Source organism: Solenopsis invicta, chromosome 8, assembly GCF_016802725.1.
Source record: "Solenopsis invicta isolate M01_SB chromosome 8, UNIL_Sinv_3.0, whole genome shotgun sequence".
NCBI lineage: Eukaryota > Metazoa > Arthropoda > Insecta > Hymenoptera > Formicidae > Solenopsis > Solenopsis invicta.
The window spans coordinates 13,722,051-13,743,064 of NC_052671.1; the positions used below are offsets into that span (position 1 = coordinate 13,722,051).

Sequence of the window (21,014 nt, forward strand, 5' to 3'; positions counted from 1 at the left end):
AACGATTCAGTGAATAAAAATCGTACAACGCTCAACATGTACGCATATTAAAGATAAAGATTCACGCTTTCGAACGCTGTAAACTGCATTTGTATGCAATTTTTAATTCACGTCAAATAAACTCGTAAAATTTGTCATAAATTTTGCCGCAACTTTATTTTTATCCGTATTATAGTATTGAAGAAAGGAATCATTTTTGCTTCCGTGCTGAATAACTTAGTGAAAAAAAATCGTATAAAGCCCAACAAATATGCAAATTAAAGGTAAAGATTCACGCTTTCAAATACTGTAAACTGCATTTGTGTGCGATTTTTATTTTACGCTGTACAACTTGACAAAATTTTTATAAGATTTTGACATTTGTCGGATTTTTTTACGAATTTTGCAAAGCTCCACGGCGTGAAATAAAAATTCCACAAAAATGCGGTATAAAGCATTCAAAAGCGTGAATCTTTACCTTGAATTTAAGTTTTTGTTGAACGTTGTACGATTTTTATTCACTGAATTATTCAACATTGAAGCAAAAAAGGCCATTTTTGCTTCAGTGTTGCCTAACTCAGTAAAAAAGAAATTGTACAACGCTCAACAAAAACGTAAATTAAAGGTAAAAATCAGAGACTTTAAGCTTTAAAATATTTTTTTAAAATTTTTTACAATCATTTTTGATAAAGTTACACTCTCTTGAATTACGCCTATTTTTTGGCGTCAGAATAGATAATCCCTTAATTTTGCTGTGTATATGTAAAATTTCTCATAATTATAGAATCATTCTGTTACATTCGGAGGATTTCACGATTTCCTTTTTCGCATCTATTATACAAAATATGAAATGTGAAACAAGCTAAAGAATTGTCTGTAAAATTTATAATACTTATATCCGGAATTCCACGATTTTTCTTTTATAAACTAACACCCGGTTACTATAAGAAAAAAATCAAACATTGTCCTCGGAATATATAATGGCCACATATTACATTTGGAGCAATAAGTCCGTTAAATATAAGCAAAAAAGGAGAAATCGTGCGACGACAAAACTACAAGCAACGGCTTATCCTAATACAATAATCCATATGAACGAACAAAGCCTGAACTCGAAAGAGAAAATCTAAATGCTATTAAAGTCTGGCAGCAATCAGAGATAAGATTAAGTCGCGACGCCAAACGGAAACTATAAAACTATAAAATCAAAATTTACAACCCCGGCCTTGTTTGTTCGAACCTATGTTTCATCACGAACGGAAAGATGATTCGTATGGAAAGCGAGTCCCAAATAAACGGACGCGACGATATAAAAAATCGGAACCGAACTAAGAAGAGAAACCGTAAGATAACGAATCCCTTAAGCGATTGGGTGATGCAACTGCTCGCCCCTCAAGAAAAATCAGGAGAAGATGGAAAATTAGCCAACGAGAGATCATCCGAGAAGATGATTGGTAGTGAGCGTTGGTGAACTACCCAACGAATAAGCCCAAAATTTCGATAACAAAGAATCTCCAAGGAAAGGGAAAAGCTCAAAAAACTTTACCCAATCAAATCTCCATCTCACCCACTTGGTCATCTCCACGCCCTTCCCTAAGCTCTATAAAATGTGCAAATTCCTGACACTCCGTCGTCATCATCATTTTTATTTTTCAAGATTCAAGATCCAAGATTTTTATTCTCAGTCTAGAGTCGAAACTGTGCGCGTTATTTTTAAAATCGTTTTGAACTTAGAATCTGTGCGCGAGACGCAGACTGTCTAGTTTTAAGATCGTTCTCCATCAACAATCTCCAAAAATCAGAAAACATCATCTCTCTGCTACCATAAGTAAGTTTATACTTTTTTTGGTTTTACTTCAATTTTCCATTCAACTCGTCAGGAATCAATCGCTAATGAGCAATCACAGCCGTTCATATCTCAGCTCCTTGCTCCCAATATTATTATTTTTATTTCGGATTAATACAGCAATTCTCATTTTAAAAATTCCCGACTTTCCCTCTAAATATTTCTTAATCTCTATGTAAATATAAATGTTCTATTTTCATTCTTAAATCTTAAGTTCAATTTGATTTAATAGTTGAAATATGAATCTCAACACATAATTATGAATTTATTAAAGAATAAATTAATTCCATCTCCTCCTGTATACATAGTAACGTGCATAGTTAAGGTTTTCAAATTAATTATTCTGTAATGCTAATTTAATACGTATAATTTCTAAATCAATTATTTCATAATCCTCAATGTAAATATTATGCACAATATTTGAATATGCACCGCTTAGCTTTCTCAATTAAACACTGTACTTATAATAATAATTAATTTACACTAACGTTAATTCTTTCAAATAGTCATAATTAATTATTTGTATTCTTGATAACTAATCATGTACTATTCTGTAATTCTCAGTGTTTTCCAAACCTCAAAAATAATATTTGTACATTAACTTCTTTTAGTTAACTTCTTAGATTTTCCTACCGACATTAAACGATGTACTTAAATTTTAATTTTCTAAATAATCATTACCTAATCGTCTTATATTTTAAATAAGCTAACTGATTATGTACTCCTGTTTTAATTTTTTCTAATTAATAATGATTACCTTGCTATATTGTTTTCTTTTTTCTATTAAATAACAATAACTGATTATGTATTTATTTGCTAATTTTTCGAACAACCTTATAGAAACCTTATGTATGTAAATTTTAAGTATCAGAATATATATTAAGTCTTAGTTAAAAGGAAAGCTTTAATGTAAAATTTTATTTCGTCAACCCATCTCGTACTTACACTAACCTCCCGACTAAAAAGATCGCACTCGGTCCGATCCCGAGTTATAGAGATTGAATTCTCTGACTCTAATTAGGACCAACGATCGCACGATTCTAAAAAGGTGTTAAAGCGTGTCATTACACGTTGACGCATAATTTCGGAATCATCAAAAGTGCGTTCGGCTCGTGCCGCACATCCCACTAGTGTGGTCACGAGAATAAAAAAGTTTTTGTTGCATCCTTCCCTGCCTTCCTCAAGTCCCAGGCATCTTTTGAAAGATAGCCTTCCTTTCCTTAAGGCTGGATGTAACAATTCTAAGAAGTTATAAATTTTTTATTTCTCGTTGGAAAAAAATGTAAGAAAATATTTTTCACATTTTATCATATTTTTCCCGAAATCTCTCTGGTTAAAGTTTTTCTCATAATTTTTATACGAATTGGAACATTTTTTGGAAATGCTTAGAAACTCTACGTCTTCTCTTAGAATTTTTCATACATGTGAATTCTGAAATATTCTAAGAGATTTCTTATCTCACAATTAAAAAAAAATACTTTTAAATTCTTTAGATTTTGCAAAGTTTTATAAAAAATTATAAAGATGTTGTAAGAAATTATACGAAAAAATTTGACAATGAGAAAAATATTGATCAAGGGCCTTATTCGGTCCTGCTCGGAGCGCGTTCGCTCAACCAAAACACACACACACACACACACACACACACACACACACACACACACACACACACACACACATATATATATATATATATATATATATTTTGTTCAACCGATATATATATATCTATAAACGAAAGCGATAGCTTGGATAATAAAAGGAAACAAACGTGATAGCTTAGATTTTTGAATTATATAATAAAAATATTTCTATTTTTTTCTACGTGCGCTATGAGTGAAGATATATTTCTCTTAAAGCGGTTAAAAAAAAACCGTTGCCGATTTTTGCAAAATATAATTATAAACAATGAGAAACTCTTTCTTAAACGATTATCATCTTTGGCGCCTTGCTACGTGCTGATTGCAAATTTTTTGCGCGTTCTATTGTTTATAAAAAGTGGTGAAGTAAAAAAAATAGGCAGATTCGATCTGAAAATCGATTGAAATGTATATATTTTGCAGATCTCTAATTTAACTGTTAAATTCAATTTAAAAGATAAATATCAATACGTTTTCGAAAATATCAACACATCTGTCCTTAACGAAGGTTTCCCCACACATAGTTGATATGAAACGTTCAGTCTTTGACAGTTTTGGTCTGTGCGCGAAAGAGTGAATATCGCGTTAGTAGCCGCAAATAGTAGATATCAATATATTAATAAAATGGAAAATTTGGAATCAAGTTCATCTAATATAATTTGGGATCACTTCACTAAACTGCCCGGTATAAAATGCAAACATTGTGGTGAACAGTTTTCAAGAGAAGTGACAGATATCCTAGAAGATCATATGTGGGATAAACATCCGTCTATCATGGAAACATCGTTAAAACCTTGGTGTCAGCAATTTTTCCGTGTTGATACAAGTAACAAAATACATAAATGCGTCTTCAACAATTGCAATACCGATCTAAAGATCTTCCGTGGAACTAACACTTTAGAAGAACATTTGGCCAAGGAACACGAAATAGGTAAGAGAATGTTGAAACAATAAATAACATATAAAATTGATGTCTATCCACCGTTTTAACATTGACATTTCATGTTCACCAAAATGGAGTGCAATAAAGTTAGCGGAAGTTAGTGAAATGTGAATGTTGAAATATTATATACAGTACCGGCCAAAATTATATTATCTTTCGGTTTTTTTAGCATAACTTGTTTTAAAGGTTTACGAATCTTTATTAAATCTCCAAAAATTGAAAAGAGATATAATTTTGGCCGTATGTATGTACGTACAAAATAAAATAAATACATAAATAATATATATAATAATTAGTTCAAGGAAGAACTGTCAAGCAGGAAGAAAGGACAGAAGATACAAAAATATGGCAATATTTTAAAAACTCTGAATTGTCTATTGCAAATTGCAATCTATGTTCCCAAGAAATAAAATATCAACAGATGGCCGAACTGGAGTTTCACATAGAACATGCACACCCGAAAATAATTAAAGAAGTAGAAAACGTTTTGTTACATGGAAATGATTCGTTGAAAAGACGGTTTAATTTTAATGGCAAACATTTGGCAACGTGTGAATATGGTTGCCAATTAAGTATATTTCGTGGACTAGATAACTTCCTATGCCACTATGCCGACAAACATCAAATATTCTAGGTAAATATTGTAAATTTTCGCAAATATTTCTTCTTTCTATATACACAATCTAACATGATTGTGTGTTACAGGTACGCTCCAGAGGTAACCACATAAAAGCAGACAACCGGAGTAGCCTTGAATGTTGAATGATTAGGGTTACCATATCTAAAATTTCAAAACTAAAACTTCCAGGCCAAAAACTCCGGACATTTTGTTTATAACCCCGGACACATACAAAAATGCAACTGTAGGTTAATAAAATTGGTCAGAAACATTTATTGTAATACATAAATATGAAACATTAAAGAATATATTATACATACATTAACAAAAAATAGTTTACTGACTTTTACTTAGTAATTGCACATTATAAATTAAAAGAATCACATTTTTATGTTAAGACTGCATAAGATTTTAACTAAATAATCTTTGGTAATATAAAATAACGTACATAAATTTATCATGTGAAAGTACATATTAATGTCATATAATAAAAAAGTTCTATAGGATTTCTATAATAGGAACAAAAAGGAACAAGAAAAACTATTTTAAATTGCAATTGAGAAAATCCAACAAATAATGATACATTTGTAAAAAACCGTACTCTATTTGTTTTTGTCTATATATTTTTCTGAACTTCCAATATTTTTTAGGACTTCCTTATTACCATGTAAAAGATACTGATAGAATTCTTCACATGTCATTGCAAAATTATATTTAGTTTTTATAATATCTGATATAGTTTGTGATTGCAACTTATTTCTTTCTGTACTCCACTGAGCTTGTATCAAAGAAAATACTCTTTCAACGTTTGCATTGTGAGCTGGCAAACAAAAAAAGAATCGTGCTATTTTTTTTAATTTGTTGCAGTTTTTACCAGCTTCATATTTTTGAAAAAAGTTGCACCACATTTGATTGTAATTAGTGATAGTTTCATTTTCAGATATATCTTTTACAAACTTATGAAAACAAAGAAATTCGTTAAATAGTTTTTCTTCATTAATTAGTATGTCGCGAAAATTTAAAAATTCCAGTGAAGATTGCAGATCTGACCATTGTGGTACTTTAACTTTATTAATATCCATCCATTCAAAAACATTCAGCTCTTCCAGGGGTGAAATCCAAGATTCTAAGTAATTTTTCATTGTTAGATAAAAGTTATGTACTTCTACAATGAATTCTTCAGTATTTTTTCCAGTATTTTTAATTGTACTTAAAATTTCTTTTATTTTTAATGGCATGAACTTCTGATTGATTCTTTCATTCAAATTGTGAACAATTTCCTTCAAAACTTTTCTTACTTCAATAATAGAATTATCAGCTTTTTCGAGTATCTCAATATTTCTATGCATTATGTTTATGGTTGAGTGTATTATAAAAAAAGCTTCACTAATATTTTTGAAAAAATTTTTTAAAACTTTTGATGGATTTTCTAAACTTAAAAAGTAATGCTTCAATGGTACAAATAATTTTAATAAACGTTCAATGGCAGGATATAAGCTTAATCATCTTGTTTTTGAATGATATAAAAGTTTAGAATATTCGATTTCAGATTGTTGGCAAAAATCTTTTAAAGCTTCTATTCTTACAGTATATATTGAAAAATGATTAAAAATTTTCATAACAATCGATTCTATATCAATAGAAAAAATGTCACAACCTTTATGAACCGTGTTGTTAATAATATGAGCTGGACAGCCGATGCCAATTACTTGTTTCTGAAGCTTACTCTTTAATTTGGCGTAAACATTGTTTTTCCCTATTCTGTTTTTACCACCAAAATTGGTATTGCAGTTGTCGCCACTGAAAGCCTCACATTTTGACAATAAAAAATGTTTTTCTAATTCAGTTAAAATGACATCACTAATTGTATCAGAAGTTTCGTCAGTTATTTCTAATATTTCTAGAACTTTTGTTGTAATACCGCTATTACGAACGTCGTAGTATTGAATAAGTATGGGCAATAATTTTGTTGCCCCGTGATTACTGGTGTCGCATGAAACATTTATGAAAGACACTTCTTCAATTTCTTTCATCATTTTAGAAATTGATAGTGGAGATAACACATTTTTAATTATTGCAGTGGCTTTAGTTCTACTACAAGTAGCGGTTCTAGCAAAATCGGAATCTCGAAATAATAATTTATTTAAATTCATCGTACAATCGAGAGATATGAATGACATATGATGAAATATTGTATGATACGCAATAGTTCCTTCTGCTGCGCGGACTTTTTCTTTTTCGAACAATTTTGGAAAAAAACTATCGATTTTTGAAGTGCCAACTTGATTTTTATCCCATTGTTTATGCTTTATCGTAAATAAATGTTCGACAATATCATTTGAGCCTTTATTTGCAATTGAAATAGTTGATGAGCATAAGGTGCAAACTACTTCCCAATCAAAACGCCCACGTTTCATAAATGGATATTTAGGTTGTAGTTCTGCATTAAATTTACATTTTCTTTTTGGCATTTTGTCAGTTCTGAAATAAAAGTTACGCGAATTAAGTCGAAACAAAGTATTTCGATTATATTATATAGGTACAAAAGTATTAATACTATCCATGTATTTATAGATAATGGTACATTATTTTTTACTTACATTCTTATAAAATACTCTTGATTAAGACGTTTATTTGTTTAAATATTGTTAAACAAATTATAGAATTATTTATTATTTATTAAAATTTAATAAATAAATAAACCAAATAATGTAAACTATATAAATATTATAAATTATATAGTTACGTCGCACTGCTGTGAACCGAATGAGAACTAAACAAGTAAACAAAAGACATTAGCGACTCGGCGTTCACTCGGCAACAGTCAATTATGTGTTGGGACTTAGAGATGCTATATGGTGACAGACAATTGCAGCACGCTACGGCACGTGGAAGTGGAAGTGGAAGTGGAAGTGGAAGGGATAGGTCCCATTCCCAACCATCTTCTCCTCTGCTGTAGCGTGGCTGCAAACGTCATTCGGCATCTTTTTTTGCATTTTATCAAAATTTACAAATTTAGAAAATGTCTTGAAACCTCGGACACACATAATTACCCCGGTCGCATTCGGAAACCCCCCCCCTCCCCGGATGTTCCCGGACGTTTTAAAAAAGAGGACGGTGTCCGGGGAAAAGAGGATGGATGACAACCCTACTTGAATGACATGAGATAAATTGGCAATTCTTAAATCAAACACATAACTAGTTATGAGAAGTGACGTTAAAATCGTTCAAAAATTTTTGGTCATTGCATACACGATTTCTATTCCAAACTGCTTTTGCGTTAAACAATTGGTTGCATAACTTGGATCAATCGTTAATGGCAGTGATCCTTTGCAATTTCAATTAAGGCACTTATTAACCCGTTGTGGTTACACTGGGTCTAGATACTCTAGATGACCCAAGGCCATTTTTAAGTTGCTGTAGCTTCCAAAAAAAAATTTCTTCACATTATTTTATTCCTTCAACATTGATTTATGTCATTTCGTGATTTTCATTACAATTACCAACTTTAATCTACAAAATAAATATACTTTTTGAAAAGCTCGATATAATACTATTTTTTCCTTAAAAGTATACTACTTCTGGAGTAGAACCCCAGTAATAACTTTGATTATACTCAAAAATTAGAATTTTCAGAAATTTTTTAGTACAAAATGGCATATTTTTCAAAATTTTTTTTCCTCGTGTCGTTTCAATATTAAAAAATTTAATAAAGGATATATAAACGATTTGATTACGAAGAAGAAGTCTTAAACTTCATTTTCGTGAAGGATTTGAGTCGATTCATCAAAAGGAACGCAAATGGCAACTGTTTTCTTGCGTCGGGTCAACTGGACCCAGTGTAACCATTACGTTATTTTTTGGAGGTGTAACCACAACGGGTTAAAGTAATCAATATATGTATTTCTGTTTGTTCTATACAATTTATTGAAACAAACTGATGTGAATTCTACAGTTTAACATGATAGATATTTTTCTACAAATATGTTTATATACACAAACGTATAATATATTCAAAACAGAAATGTATTGTTTTGGAAAATTTTGAATCTTATTTTTTTATTTTGTTCTTTATTTAGTATTACAGTTAGTACAAATGTCGAAGTTAATTGAAAGAAGTTTTAATCACAAGTACAGTTGTAACAAATGTATAAAAATATCATAAGTAGATACATGCAATTATAGAAATCTTCTCTGTATTACGGTAAAAATTATGTTATTAGAATAATTATAAAAAGTAATTGTAAAGAGAGTAATTACTATTAAACAATACTATAGATAGGCGAATTCAATAAAATAAGATAATAAAAATATTCGTTATTTATCTTTATTGCATAAAACGTTCTTAATAATAATAATTCTTGTGATTCGAGATTCTTCTTTCAATACTAATATGTGTATATTAAATTCTAAAAATATCATGCAACACATGTTTAAAAGTATATATTACATATGGACTATTATTTAACCTATTTCATTTGAATCCTTCCTTTTTAATTGATAAAAATATTTACTTATTTGTGTACGCTTGTATTAATATCACTAAAACGTTTGCCATAGACATGATAAACTAAAAATAAAGATAATATTTAAGATTTTCTTATATATTTGTTAAAAAAAAATAATAGCGGCGTAGCAGCTTGTAAAACTGAATTCCCATCTCCCTTACGAAAAAAAAACATCAAAAATTTTAGTGTATACATCCAACTTTGGGGGTTTAGAAACAATTTTCGGCATTAACACCCAATTTTTGCTGTCAATATCCAATTTTTGGTGTTGACACTTAAAACTTCAATGTCGACACCCAATTTAGATGTCATATTGGATTTCGGTGTCAACGCCCAAGTTAGTGTCGGTGTTAACACCGTAGAATTGAGCTCGGTTTTGATCGGTACTCAATTATAAAATAAAGGATGTTTTAGAAGGTGATTGGTAAGTATTTGGAATTAGAGACATACATTATAGAACACATGTAGAACACATTATAATGTTTATTTATCGCCAAAATTTGGAAATTCAAAGTTTCAATTTTGTAATTTAATTAAAATAGGAAGAATTAAACTGGAAGAATTAAAAATTATTTTCTGTAATATTTTACTAATTCCTTAATATTTTAAAATACAATAAATAAGTAGCAAATAAACCAATTAATAATATTTACTTCTCTCTCTCTTTCTATATATATATATATATACACACACACACACACACACGCGCGCGCGCGCAGGAAAATTCTAAATCAGGAAAATTCTAAACAATGAAAATTAAAAATATATAACATTTTGTAACAAGGTACTGTGTTTCTTTTAAACTAAACTAATTTTTTAAAATTATTTTTATGGATAGCCATATTACAACCATTTTTTTCTACCGATTATGCAGTGCATTAGATTTTTATTAATCACGTCTTAAATAATAAATGTTTCATTACTTTGAGTGTAGAATTTGTCAAACACTTTGACGAATGTAATGTTCAAGTTTCAATAGAAAATATTAATTATAAACAAAGTTATTCAATTAAATGAAAATGGGTGCCATATTACCCTCTTCTTTTCTACTATGTTTATATATTTATTGCATAATTTTTTATTTTTTTAAAGATTATGTCCTATAAATTTGGAAAAATAATGCAAAATGTAGGCGATATTTTCAAAAAAGCATTATCTGATAAGTATAAAAATGCAGGCCGTAATTTCAAGCAGAAAGAGAATAAGGAAATCTAAAAACTTAATTTTATTCTATACTATGCATATATTTTATTAATACAATTGATTTAATATATGTTAAACACTTAACTGGTAATTAAACATTATAATATATTAAATAAATTAAACATTATAATATATTAAATAAGTTTTTATTTTTATTGTAAAATAAAACATTTTGAATTCATAATATTGTCTAATTTTTATCTTTAATTAATCCTTAAGTGAGAAAATAAATCCTTTATATATTATGTATGATATAGAGATATAAATTCATTAAAAAAGACACCAAAAGATAAAAAAATATATAAAAATATTATCTTATATATTAAGCATGTATGGGTGGTATTTCAAAAACGTTACCAAAAATATAAAAATTTCACAGATTGTTCAATTATTACGTTTGAGTATCTGTATAAAATTTGAACACAATTCTCTTATTGGTTTAAAAGTTATTTAATTTTTTGTTTATTCTTGATCTTATAAATAGATTTTAAACGAGCAAGTAGATCTATACCAATTTTTGCACAAATATTCATTAGAGTTTTGATCTAATTCGTAATGCTCCTTCTTCATCAAATTTGTAAAAATTGCGTTTTTTTTTTGCAAATTTGGTCAGAAAGAAACACTGAGCATTAAAGCAAAATTTTTATATATACTAACAAAAATTTAATAAATATTTAATAAATATTCCAAGTAGTGCGACACCTGGCGCGTAGGAATAGTAATAGCGTTTTCGATTGGGATGCACTGGCTGCACTCAGTGTCAGGCGCGTGTTCGATTGGCAGTGCCAATGCGCACTTGGCTAGTGTCACGTGTTTGTTTGGACGCACGACACTCGCATAGTGCGCACTCAGTACGCACTAACAATAAGTGGTACAAAATATTTTGACCGTGCCAGTTCAGTGCACTGGATGCATGCAAGCATCAGTACATTATTGTAAGCAATAACGAAGTTTCAAATTTGAAAAAATGAGCAATCCGGATTTTGATCTTTTTAATATTTTGGAGACATTTTTGAAATTTTCTTCTAGTTCAAGCGAGGAAGAAGAAATAATTGCAATCTTCCGAACTAGAAGAATGATTCCAAAAACTGTAAATTATGTAGCATGTGTGAAAAAAATGGATAATGACACCGTAAGTGTTATATCTTTTATACAAGTACATCAATTTTATACTTTTTTTAAAATATAATTAATTACTTGATGTAATATAATAGTATTTTTTTAATGAGTATATACTATTTAATTACATATAGTAAAAATCATTACTTACTGAGCACGAGATTACTTTTTCCAGGTTACTTTTTTCTTTTTTGCGTGATCTATTATAATTGATTTTGTTTACACCGAATACTTAATATTTAGTAACTTTCTATTTAATTATCTTAATAAACGCTATAAGATGTCGTTACCGAACGCACTCGATAGCGTAAACCAAGTAGAAAACGACGGTTTCTAACAAATTACTGACCAACCAGTAATACTTTTCTGTAATATAGAGATGCGTACAAGCATTAAATAAATAATTAAATTAAATAGCAGTTTACTTTCGTGATATTACATTCTGATTCTTCTTTAAAGCTATGTTTTAAGTCCGGCAAAATTGCGGCACGCAATTTGGGGGAATCTTGTAAATGTTTGTAAATTCAAAAAAAATTATGCAGTAAAGCTGTTTTTGAGAAATAATGCCATATTCATTTTAGTTTCAAATATGTTTAAAGTGTTAGCATTTTTACGTTTTAAAACTTTTTTAAGATATTAAAATATTTTTTGTAATATTTTTTTAAGTAACATTTTTTGAAAAAATTATAATATTTTATGTTGTATGAAGTACGACTTGGGTTTTGCAAAAAAATTAAAGTTTCTAACACTTGACATTTACAAAGAAAAGGTAAAATATACACAAACACATACATGAAAAATATACCAATATAATATTTTTCACATTTTCCTGGGTGGAGGATTGTCAGAGATATTAGTTAGCATTGGTATACTAAATTAATTGCTAATTTAATATATTAAAGAATGGTACACAGAGTTAAAAAACAAACAGAAACTAGAAATACTCATTTCTCAAAGGAGAATTATGAATACGGTAACTGCTACTGAAGTAGCAGTTGTGTGTGATTGGTTATTACCTTTAAATCCAATCATCTCATTAACCTTCAGCTGACACACTATATTGTATTCGATATTTTGCCACACATGGGCGAACGTTATCCGACCATTTTCAACATCTCGGGACGTAAAGCATTGCATTTGAAGAATTTTTTTTTTAAATTGATACGCCAGATCAAGAAGAAGAATAAATAAATCCAAAAATCAATAAGTTGAATATTTGGAAAATATAGAAGAGAATATTCAAAAAATTTAGAAGAGAAAAAGTGGACGATGCATGAATGCTAAATATTTTTGTAAACAGCCCGGGTGTACGACACACAGTCATAACCCGAGGGTTACATTGCTACCTAGCCATTCAGTGAGCAATTATACAGAGAAATGTGTGCCTATTATATGCTATGGCCCTTCGTGACAAATGATGAATTCTGGAAATGCTCTGTTCTTATCATAGGAATGTGCGCATGATATCTATCTTTGAAACGCAGCCCGGTTCCATAGAACTTATAGAAATGGAAGGGGAATAATATATCCCAGCAATAAGTGGAAAGTTTAAGCCAGTGTAAGCAACGTCTGAAAGACAAAATGTATTTCTGTCTTGCTCAATGATTTTTTTTTCTGCGCATGTGCTAAGGGAGTATTTTTAACTACCGATTTAACTTTATAAAATATGAAATAATTGGAAACTCTATATTACTACATAAAACATATCGGACCATTTTATGCAAAAAAAGTTAATAAAATGATGCTTATATACAAAAAACAAAAATTCTTCCTAGAAAATTCATGAAAACAATATGGTCACGTGTTGGCATCTGAAGATTTTGATTGGTGAAGCGTCAGTCACTGAGCAAGATAGAAAAATACTTCTTTTAGATCTTACTTACTAATCAAGGTTTGTATTGCCACCACCGCATTGCTCTCTCCAGTCCTGCATGCTCTTGCCTGACTCTCGCCTAGCTTTCGTTTCATTTCTTCGCGTTACCTACCTGAAGACGAGATAAGTGATAGATTTGGCCCGCAAAAAAGAAAAATTTATTTTTACATAAATTATACATAAATACATCGATTTAAAGGTAAATAATTTAATTATTTTTTAACCAAAGTACACTATAAAATAGTGTCGTATAGCAAGTAGATGTACCAATTCTTATTATTAAAATATCAAGCACGTGGTGAATCGTACTATGTATTTAGAAATTGTGTGCGAATAAATAAGTATTCTGGAAAAGTAATAGTCATGGAATAGTATTTATTATCTAATCATATTTAATATTGTTTAAAGATGACATTATCATTTTGCGTGTTGGGGAGGGGGGGGAAGTATTTTTATAAATTTTTAAACTATGCAGGTGATTAATTTCAAACTTGATTTACGGACATAGTAATACATATTTTATTAATGTCAACAGGAATTTTTCCAAATCAAAACAATGAAAATTATGATAATTAACCAGTTGGAAAAGTTATTTTATGAAAATAACTTGATACCATTACAATTACTCAAAAATTAACAAGAGATTCCTATTTTCGTTACTTTTTTTGGTTAATAAAGTATATATATTATAATAGAACTTTTGCAGTGAATAGAACATATCATAGAATTTTATCTTTTAGTAAAGAAATAAAGTCTAAAATTTGATATACACTATTTTTTTACATATACTGTGTACATAAAAACACACACACACACACACACACACACACACACAAACTGATTCCAGTATTCAAAACCTACATCTACCTACTCTTAGGATCGTTACATTGTATTGAAACTTGAAAAGATCCGGTGTGAATGTTCAGATTTTGACCTGTATGCTGCTTCGAACTATAAACTATAACTTCCATAATTTTTCAAATTCTTTTGATAAAAATTTTAGAATAAATTCTTAAAATTATATACTTTAATAAATACAAAGAACAAAAAATTAATTTTTTTTATCCGTTTTAAGTCAATCTCAAGAAGCTCATTTACTCTCTAAATTTTTTGGAGTGAAATTTCATCTAAAAGAGTGGAATTCCACTCTAAAGAATTTAGAGAATATACGATCATTTTATTTTGGATAAAATTGTAAAATTATTTAAAATTTTATTTGTTTGGTACTGTCCTTAACTTAAAATTGGATTATAAAACTATTGATTGATTTAAACAAATTATTTTACACGTTCTGAATGCAGGTTTAAATGCAACATTAGGAACAAAAAAACAATCGAATACTTTTCTTATCGTATTGTGCAATTGGTGTACGAGAAAAGGAAACAGAGGACCTTTATAATTTTTGGGAATAAGATGGACGAAGTTGATGAGACGAGACCACAACATGCAGTAAGTTTGTTCTAAATTATATCATTGCAAGTGAGCTAGTATAAAAAGTCAAACAGTGATGTTTGTTAAGAGCAGAAGTAACAGGCAAACACAATTATACCTTGTTTAAACTTTATTTGTATAATATTGCGGCTTCATGTAACGGTGTTCGAAGTCCGACGAATTATGCGGCACGCAGTTTAAGGAGTTTGTAAAAATGTTTTTGAAGATTTTATAAGAATTAAGAATTATTATTCAACACAAAGAAGTGCCGTGACTGACATAAGCTTACTAATCTTGTGTTTTTTTATGCATTTTTCTAAACACATATTTGGAGTAATTATATTTTTAAATGTTTTATACATAATGCTTTTAGAAGCGTATATAATATCCTTTTCCACGGAAAAGCTGTAAAGCGATTTTATTGCGACAAAATAACACTCGAGCCAAAGTGCGAATCCGGAACTCACGAATTCCATTCAAGAGTCCTATAACTTTGACCACCGAAATATGTGATATAATTTTTTCTCAATAGCCGATATAAATTAAATGAACGTTCTTTTTCAAGCAACAAACGACAAACAATAACAAGTTATACAGGGTGATTCAAAATAACCTATTGGTCCCGAAGTTGGCATATTCGTAATTGAATTCTGAGACGATTTTTCCTTTTGCAAAAATTTGTCCCGAGCTTAGTTTTCAAGCTTACAATAAGAGCTAACAATAAGAATTAGCGTCGGGTCAGATACAAGTGGTAGACAGGGACGGGCGCGACTCACTGTTACACGCGGGTGCCTTCTGCGCTCAAATGACTGAAAAAGTACATGGACAGCATGTTTTCAAATAAAATTATTCATTGCATGATTGACTAAACAATAAGATAAATATATATTTATTTATAAGAATAATATATAATATAAATTACACAACAGTTTACTCATATAGTTACAAATAATTTCACTGTTTATTATGAAAATAGTATATATCTATTTATAGTTATTACTAAATTTTAAAACTCGTAAGAGTCGGATAGGTGCTAATAAGTTTGTTATATGCCACATTACATAAAAATTGTTATGTAATATAAAGTGTTTGCGATAAATGTTATGTATAAAATTCTTAAAATGAAAAATTTTTTAAAATAATTTAACGCTTTAATAAAAATACATTGCATACAAATTTTTTGATTTCTGTAACAAATTGTAATTTTATTAATTTACCTGAATGCCTTAAAGTTTAGAAATTGTAATAATATATTAGAAGAACATTATATAACGTCTAACAAACTTATTGATAGATTAATGTACATATGTTCATGTATGATTATAATTAATCATTTAAATGTACTTTTATATAACCAGATTTAATACACAAATATATAAAATCATAAATAGCCGTATAAGATTATATTTAAATAAGATTTATAACAAAAATACACTCGACACGAAATTAAAGGATCACCTATTCTAACTCCCAAAAATAGGTGAAATTCAAAAGAATGTAACTTTGTCAAAAATAAATGTTTGTAAAAAATGTTCAAAAATGCATTTTAAAGCTTAAAATCTCTAGGTTTGAGATAGATAATTTATTAAACAGTTTACAGATTGTTTACGAAGTTATTTAAATGAGATTAATTGCGGATTTAAATGGGGATCAGTCAAATCTCAAAATATTTTACAAATTTTACAAAGCTCCACGGCGTGAAATAAAAGTTGCACACAAACGTGGTTCACAGCATACAAAAGTGTAAATCTTCACCTTTAATTTGCGTACTTGTTGAGTGTTGTACGATTTTATTCACTGAATTATTCAATGTTGAAGCAAAAGAAACCATTGTTGCTTCAGTGTTAAATAAGTCTGTGAAAAAAAATCGTACAATGCTCAACCAGTACGCAAATTAAAGATAGAAATTCACGCTTTCGAATTCTGTAAATTGCATTTATGTGTGGTTTTTATTTCATGCTGTGTAACTTGGCAAAATTTTTATAAAATTTTGACATCAGATTTTTTTTATAAAATTTGCAAAACTCTATGGTGTAAAATAAAAATCATACAGAAATGCGGTTTACATTAATCAAAAACGTGAATCTTTACCTTTAATTTGCGTACATGTTGAGCATTCACTGAATTATTTAACAATGAAGCATTAAATGCCATTTTGTTTAGTGTTAAATAACTCAATGAAAAAAAAATTTTACAACGCTGAATAAGTACGCAAATTAAAGATAAAAATTCACGCTTTCGAATGCTGTGAACCGCATTTGTGTGCAATTTTTATTTCACGCCGTAGAACTTTGCAAATTTTGTAAAAAATTTGGAGACTTGACGCATTTCCATTTAAATCCGTGTAACTTCGTAAACAATTTGTAAACCGTTTAATGATTTATCAATCTCAAAACTAGAAATTTCAAGCTTTAAAATGCTTTTTTGATCATTTTTTTACTATTATTTTTGACAAAGTTACACTTTCTTAAATTTCGCCTATTTTAGAAGTCAAAATAGGTTTTGGTGTCGAGTGTATAATCATATATTATCACATATGGCCATATAATATTATTCAAGATATCATACTTTCAATTCTTCCATTCATAAGTATATATTTATTAACAAATATAAACAAATAAAATACATTCTTTCCCGGATATTATTATTCATATCTTTCATCATTTTTCAGGGAAAAATGATCGTTGACGAGCTTTGCTTACAGTATAATAATATTAGTCGATATCCTTATGTCGACAAATTGTCCATTCCAGGTTGGAATACTAAGAAGGATATTCCTATGCCTATTGACCTTATTTCTCAACATGCAATGAAAAGCTTTAATTACCCATGTCAACGAAAGCATTGTCGCATTTGTTTTGCTCAAAGAGTTGAGCCATCTACAGGAGATGGAGGGGAAAGATTTTTCGTATGTTTACTAGTATTTTTCCTAGGCTAAAAGAATTAAATCTGCCATTATATATTTATCAGATTTATCAGATCGTACTATAAGATCGACAAATTTTTATCAGACTAAATGTAAACAGACATAACCAGGTTTAATCAGTTCAATTATTTATCGAATGTATTCGGTTTATAAAAATGCTTATTCAAATTAGTAATATAAGTTATATTATTATTTATATAAAACTGTAAATAATTTTAAAATTTTTTAACACAATATATTAAATAATAATAAATTGAGAATTTTTCATTTTTCAAAGACCAGAGAGGTACATACAAAGCTTTTTTATTTTTATTTTATCGTCACCTATAAGCTGCACCCAGTAAGCAAACATTTCTGTGATGTCATTACAACGTTATTTAGTAATATGTAACGTTTCCAAAAATGTTGTATTTAACATTGTAATCAACATCATTATGAACAAACTTTGACATTGATTTAGAAGTTTCTGTAACGTTGAAGTAACAATTACAATTAACATTTTGCTAACGTTCTTTTGATAATGTTTATTGTATAACATTATATAACATTACTCATAGAGCACACTAATTTTGTATCAACAATATTTAATGTAAATATCAATATAAATATTTCTCTGAAATGTAAATATTAATATAGTTTCATGACATAATTCCAATGCAAAACATTATTTTCGTAGCATTTTAAAAACATTTTTCGCAGAGAAGAATTTCGGGAATTTTTCTTGGAAATTTCCAAATGGCCACCCATCCAAGTCGGGACCGCGGTAAACGTTGTTTGACTTCTGCGACTGCTGCAAACTAGATTCCTCGTGATGATCTGTGAACACTTTATACTAATACGTGTGTATAACTTTTGATTAGGTGAATATATGTAGAAAAGATGAAACTTAATGAATTTTATATTATCACACGAATTTACTCAATGATAATAAATGGTCGGCTGATTTCAATAATAAATTTCTTAATTTCTTACTATCGAACACTATTGAACAATTTTTCGGCAATTGAAATCCGTTCAAAGAAACACACACTTTATTATCGCACAGCATGCATTTATCCAACGTTATCAAAAGCAATCGACGGCGATTTGATTGATGGTTAAGCATGGTTATACAATTTCATTGCAAAGCAACGATTCAAAAACATTTAATGCAATATTATATAAAAACGTTGAAAAAATATTTGAAACAACATTATTGAAACGTTTTTTAAACATTCGGAATTATCACATTATTAGATAATGTTTTAAAAACATGTATACAATATTATATAAGAACGTCGACAAAGGTCACAAGAAATCAATGTTTCAAAACGTTTATTTAATGTTCCTTGTTTATTGGGCAGTATACTAAATATTAATCAATAAAAATGTATTCTGTATAACTTTTATACTATGTACTTAGCTAATATTTTTTGTTTATAAAAAGCTACTTGATTTTTCCAATTTAAATTTTTATCATAACTTGCCTTTATATACAAAAGTGTTTAATTCAATACCTTTTATATACTATGTTAAAGGATGGTTTTATTTTTCATCAGTTGAATTTTCCCGCAAGAACCTCCAAAATGGTTACAATCCACAAAAAAAGTTTCTGTCAAATTTTACTTATATTAAACTCGAATTCCCTTATATTCTACATTATTAATATTGTTTTCTAAAGTATTTTTCACAAAAATACGAACAGAGAACATTTCTTTTTTTTAATGTGTATCTACAATCCTCTTTATTTATCTCACTGTAATATAGTACTCAATCCTGCTTTACAACAAATCCAAGTTAAAGTAGCATATCTTGCCACGCGGCAAACATGCCGCGTTTAGTGATCAGGAATTAATATAATTATACAGGGTGTCCCATTTTAAAAAACGCACTTCGATAATTCTTTAATGAAGCATTTTTAGTAAAAATGTTTCAGACAAAATGGTTTTGAGGGAGACATAAGATGGTGTTATTAATTTGACCTTGAATAGTTGCTTCAAGGTCAAAAGTTTATTTTTGTTAAGTATTTTCCGAGTTGTGACACTTGAAAGTTACAGTACACCGTAGCTTTCAAGCCTCACAACTCGGAAAATATTTAACGAAAATAAACTTTCTTGTAGTGTTTTGGAAAGGTCTCAAGATAAGCTACAAGAATATGTAATAAAAAGTAAGTAGTCCCATTAAAAAAATTAAAGCTGTCCTTCACGTGACCTTTAAGCAACTATTCAAAGTCAAATTAATAACACCATCTTATATTCCCTCGAAACAATGTAACTTTTATTTGAAACATTTTTATGGAAAATGCTTCACTGAAGAATTATCGAGGTGCGTTTTTTAAAATGAGACACCTGTATATGACCATATTAAACATATATGACCAGAAGTAAGGTAAAGTCGGTATATACGCTGTAGCTATCGAAAATTTAATTTATCAAGTATTATTTATTATGTTTAAAGAAAATAAATTATACCAATGAAAGCTTCATCATACTGTTTACTATTATAAAAAAAATTTTTAATATGAAATATTTCTTTTTTTCTACTTGAAAAAGAAACTAAAAAAAACCCTTGCATTTTTGTCATATAAAAAAAGTGGCGGAATTTATGACTACTCATATGTAAGATACACGGCGCTTCAATAATTTACAAATAACATTTACAAATATTATATAAAATAACATAATGACTTACAAAATACAATATGTTTACAAAGTTTATTAGGAAATAAGAACAGTAAATATGTATACAAAGAAATAATAATGATATATTGAAAAAATTAATATGCACAGACATCAACAGAGTGCAGATATGTGCCCATTGTGTTTTCAACATAGTGCTCAACATAGGGCAAGTGTTGCTTTCCAATCACACAGCGTCTGTATTACAGCATAAATCCCGCTCTCTGAAAAAGCCGTAACTATATCACAAACAATTGGAATATACAAGAT

At 28.9% G+C, this 21,014-nt stretch overlaps 1 protein-coding gene across 1 annotated transcript; it reads left to right on the top strand.

Moving 5' to 3' along the window:
- The first annotated feature begins 4,184 nt into the window (after positions 1–4,184).
- On the top strand, positions 4,185–5,384 carry LOC113005852. The gene is made up of 3 exons (XM_026141754.2): positions 4,185–4,396; positions 4,705–5,042; positions 5,114–5,384. The coding sequence occupies exons 1-2, from the start codon at positions 4,216–4,218 to the stop codon at positions 5,040–5,042; spliced, it is 519 nt and encodes a 172-aa protein (XP_025997539.2). The 5' UTR covers positions 4,185–4,215; the 3' UTR covers positions 5,114–5,384.
- The last annotated feature ends 15,630 nt before the right edge of the window (positions 5,385–21,014 follow it).